Source organism: Lycium ferocissimum, chromosome 2 (genome assembly GCF_029784015.1).
Source record: "Lycium ferocissimum isolate CSIRO_LF1 chromosome 2, AGI_CSIRO_Lferr_CH_V1, whole genome shotgun sequence".
Lineage (NCBI taxonomy): Eukaryota > Viridiplantae > Streptophyta > Magnoliopsida > Solanales > Solanaceae > Lycium > Lycium ferocissimum.
The window spans coordinates 50,691,036-50,695,953 of record NC_081343.1 but is presented as its reverse complement, the minus strand read 5'-3'; the positions used below and the strand labels follow the sequence as shown (position 1 = coordinate 50,695,953).

At 36.6% G+C, this 4,918-nt stretch overlaps 1 protein-coding gene across 1 annotated transcript; it reads left to right on the top strand.

The window, feature by feature from the left end:
• Window positions 1–4,237, top strand: LOC132043307 (subtilisin-like protease SBT5.6). The gene is made up of 8 exons (XM_059433810.1): window positions 1–377; window positions 731–907; window positions 1,390–1,501; window positions 1,659–2,223; window positions 2,529–2,626; window positions 2,724–3,063; window positions 3,238–3,451; window positions 3,544–4,237. The coding sequence occupies exons 1-8, from the start codon at window positions 95–97 to the stop codon at window positions 4,071–4,073; spliced, it is 2,319 nt and encodes a 772-aa protein (XP_059289793.1). The 5' UTR covers window positions 1–94; the 3' UTR covers window positions 4,074–4,237.
• The last annotated feature ends 681 nt before the right edge of the window (window positions 4,238–4,918 follow it).

Here is a 4,918-nt window from a genome sequence, read left to right as displayed (position 1 = left end):
GGATTATTATATTTCTATCATATCACTATAAAACCTCTTAATTAGAAATCCACTCATACCCGACAAATTAACAAATCCAAACAAGCCATCGAAAATGAAGAATAATCACATTATATTTCTCCTTTCCCTCTTCTTCATGATCCTTAATGGCTTTGTTTCATGTAGTGAAGAAACAAAGGTGTATGTAGTGTACCTTGGAGAGCACAGTGGAGAGAAGACATTGAAAGAAATAGAAGATCACCACTGCTCATTTCTTCATTCAGTCAAGGGTACTACTTCCAAAGAAGATGTTAGAGCATCACTACTTCACAGCTACAAGAACGTCATCAATGGCTTCTCCGCCTTGTTAACACCACAAGAAGCCGATATGATATCAGGTACAAACTTCATAAAACTCGTACATATGAACTTACAGCTTAACCGGTTAGAAAGAACACACTATAACTTAATTATGTTATGTGTCAACACACACCTCTAGTATCATGGGATAAACATATGTGAAAATATTATTATTTTTGCACTCTAGCTAGCTAGTGGAGAGATTTGTACTCCAGACATAGATACCTTGTTATATTGTATAATCGACTGTTTGAGCTAACCCACTTTTAATATTATCTATGAAAAATTAATTAATTATATTATGTCTTAGCACTACGTACCAATTAAATTGCCCGTTTGTTAGTTACTCTCATATGTGTCTGACCAGTGTAAGTTGTTTCTTTTTTTACAGGGATGGAAGGGGTAATATCAGTTTTTCATAGTGATCCTCATGAAATAAAGCCTCATACTACTAGATCTTGGGACTTTGTGAGCTTGCTGGAAGGGACTTCGCTAATAAATTCTGGAGAAGATTTGCTGGAAAAGGCAAGTTATGGAAAGGACATTATTGTTGGGGTTATGGACAGTGGTAAGAGTTTTTCTTTACTTCCTTCTTTTAATTTTTTTAATTTGAATATAATACTCTTTGGGAACCCAAAGTTAATTATATACTCATATTTTGACACAGTCTATACGTATGGTAGGAAGATTTGATCAAGAATATCACCGTGGTCTAACCCCCTTTTTTCCTTCTTGTGTGTGTATGTGTGCTTGTTAATGTATCACTGTCTGTCAATTCAAGGCCTGCACTTTCCTTTTTCTTTTCCGTTTTCCCCCTATTTTCTTCTCTGGGTTGTTGAACTTACATTTATTTATAGTATTGACAAAAAACTAAAGAAACCTTAAGGCAACCTTCATTGTCGACCCCGATACTCTGTTTGTAAATATGTTTTTCTTGAGAATCAGTAAGGCAAAGTACTTAAGATATCTATGGCAAAAAAGACCAGGTTTACATCCTCCTTTATACCTCAAAATTGTCTAATTATATTTACTCTTCATTTTTTCATCAAGGGGTGTGGCCAGAATCTTCAAGTTTCAATGATGAAGGAATGGAACCAGTTCCAAAGTCATGGAAAGGAATTTGCCAAGAAGGTGTTGCCTTCAATGCCTCCCATTGCAACAGGTTGAACTAGTCTTTCCAATTAGTCAAAATGTTAGGTCATAATTACCCCTATTACTTAGTCAATGACGAGTTAATTTCAGCCATTATTTTCGCTCTATGTTTAACTTATATACACTGACAATGTAAATTAACTTTTTTTGCTCCTTTGTTTCTAAAGGAAATTAATTGGAGCGCGATACTATTTAAAAAGTTACGAGGCAAACTTTGGTCCACTTGACGAGACAAGGGACTTTCGTTCACCAAGAGACAGAGACGGTCATGGTACTCACACAGCAGCGACAGTGGGTGGTCGTAGAGTAGCAAATGCATCAGCAATTGGTGGATTTGCAATGGGTACAGCCAGTGGAGGTGCCCCGAATGTTCGTCTTGCCATCTATAAAGTATGTTGGCCTGCTCCAGAACAGAGCTTATCTGAGTTAGCTACATGCCTTATAGATGACACTATTGCTGCTTTTGATGATGCTATAGCTGATGGGGTTCATGTACTCAGTGTTTCACTAGGGTCTATACCTAAAACAACGTATTACACACAGAATGGGATTGCGATTGGATCTTTGCATGCGGTGAAGAGGAATATTATAGTAGCTTGTAGTGCTGGAAATAATGGCCCGACGGCTTCAACTGTCGCAAATGTAGCACCATGGATTATCACTGTTGGTGCAAGTAGTATTGATCGAGTTTTTTCATCTCCAATTATGCTCGGAAATGGAATGATCGTCGAGGTAAGGGTCGACCCATGAATCGTTAATATATATTGTTTAAGTTCTATGCACTTTATGTATAGAAAATGTTTACAGAATTAGATCGCTTAGAAGGTAGACACAAGCGAATCTATGTTATAATCATTAATTAGTAACCTGATAAAATGGTAAGTAACCTACTATGGCAAATGAAACTATATTGATAATGCAAAAGAACATTACACTGTCAGTGCATATAGCTGAACCCTTATCAAGATTACCATCAAGTTGTTAAATCCAGTTTTACAAGTAAATTAATTTGTCTTTATTTAATTTATAATATATAGGGACAAACAGTAACTCCAATAAGGAGGAGGAGGTTGCATCCTCTGGTTTATGCAGGAGATGTAGAAATTAGAGGAACTACGACAACCGCTACAACCGGGTAACTTTCATTTTACTTTGTAATTCTTTTATCTCTTCAATCTTAATGAGTAGATGTAATAATGAAAACTAACTATTTTGCTGCTCTTATTATACAGAGTATGTCGTCCTGGTACACTATCAAGAAATCTTGTTAGAGGAAAAGTTGTCCTATGCAGAGGTGGTGGTATACAGGCATCAATGGAAGTGAAAAGAGCTGGAGGTGTTGCAGCTATTTTAGCAACTCCATTTAGTGAGATACAAGTCACCCCTTTTTTGTATCCCACAACAGTTGCTTTCTCAGATGGCCTAAATACAATTCGAAAATATATACAGACTGAAAAAAATCCAATGGCAACACTTCTCCCAGGGAACACATTGATTGGTACCAAGCCAGCACCTGTCATGGCTCTTTTCAGTTCCAAGGGACCAAATAGTGTCGATCCTAACATTCTCAAGGTAATATATATGTATATCAGCCCCACAAAATGAATATTTCTAGCAAGTAACCTGTCTATTCCAGACTAGTAACTCACTTCTTAAGCATAATTTTCATTAAAGCTCTTTTACAGTAGTATTCTCAGTGCATACAAGGTAAACTCTTTCTGAAGAATACTTTTACATTAATTGCAGCCAGACATAACTGCTCCTGGATTTAACATACTAGCCGCTTGGAGCGAGGCATCATCTCCCTTGAAATTGCCAGAGGATCGTCGAGTTGTTAAGTACAACATGCAGTCTGGAACTTCCATGTCTTGCCCACATGTTTCTGCTGTAATTGCACTTTTAAAATCTATTCATCCAAATTGGAGTAGTGCTGCAATCAGATCAGCTCTAATGACCACTTGTAATTCTACTTTACTCTATTTCTCGTAAAAAAATCTATTCGTTGTTAATTTTTTCTATAGAATTTCTCACAGACATTTGTTTTTACTGCAGCAACAATCAATAATGTAGTTGGTAGGCCAATAACAAATGCAACTGGTGATGATGCAACCCCCTTTGAATACGGAGCTGGACATTTCAGGCCATCAAGAGCAGCAGATCCTGGACTTATTTATGATGCTACGTACAATGATTATCTTCTATATCTCTGTAGTCAAAACATAAGCCTAGATTTGTCGTTCAACTGCCCTGAGAAAGTACCCCACCCGAGCAACCTGAACTATCCATCACTTGCAATAGCTAACATCAATGGATCAAGCAGGATTGTCAGAAGAGTCGTTACAAATGTTGGAAAAGATAATTCGACTTATGTTTTAGCTGTGAGGTCACCTCCGGGATATGTTGTTGATATTGTTCCAAAAACGTTGCGCTTCAGCAAGTTGGAAGAGAAACGTAGCTTCAATATAACAGTTAGAGCAGAAAGTAGTGTTGAAAGGAGAAATGAGTTTGCCTTTGGTTGGTACACATGGAGTGATGGAGTCCATGTGGTTCGAAGTCCCATTGCAGTATCATCATCAACATAACTTCCACTATTGTGAATAGTGCCCAAAATATTTCAGTGTTATATTAACTGAAGCATGATCATGCGAATGAATTGTACTATGCGAAATATAGAAGTTACTATCTCGTTGCTCCACTCATTTGTATACATATACATTATTTGATTAACTCTATATTTTCTCCCAAATCCCAACAATGGCCATCAAATTTCAAAAGATGATGAAAATAAAAAAACGTTTCATTCAACCTTAATACTTTAGTGTGGCTGCTCAACCTAATAAAGGATCAATTTGAATACCAAATCATACTTTTAAAAAAATGATTAATTTGTTTCACGGTCTGACTTCTATTCCACCTTTTTTTGTGATATGATCTAGCGTTTGTTTACACCATTTTTATATGTACAGATGAACAGCCTTTGCATGCTGAAACTTAACTTTTTTGGAGTAATGTCAACGACGTATTGCCAATTCTCACAAAATAACTGGTGCTATTTTGGAAGCAATTAACGTCTTTCCTGGGAGGAGTGTTGCCATTGGATTCGGAGCACTGTTTATGTTCAACGTTTGCACTTCTTGAAGTTCTTCCATATTTTCGCAAGGAATTTTTTTTTTTTCAATAAAACTGAATAATTTTGAAATAATGGTTAAATGTTAATTAATGGTCCGAAAGGTGGCTATTTGCCTAACTCTTCCCTTGGCTATTGCTTTCTAACCTTGGGCTAAGCCTTACTTCCAGGCCTAGCCATTTAACTATATTAATTTCAGGCAGGGGCGGATCCAGGATTTTCATCTAGGGTGTTCGAAAAAAAAAGAAAGTTAAATATACACTGTAATTTTTTGCCGAGGGTGTTCGAAAGTTAATATAT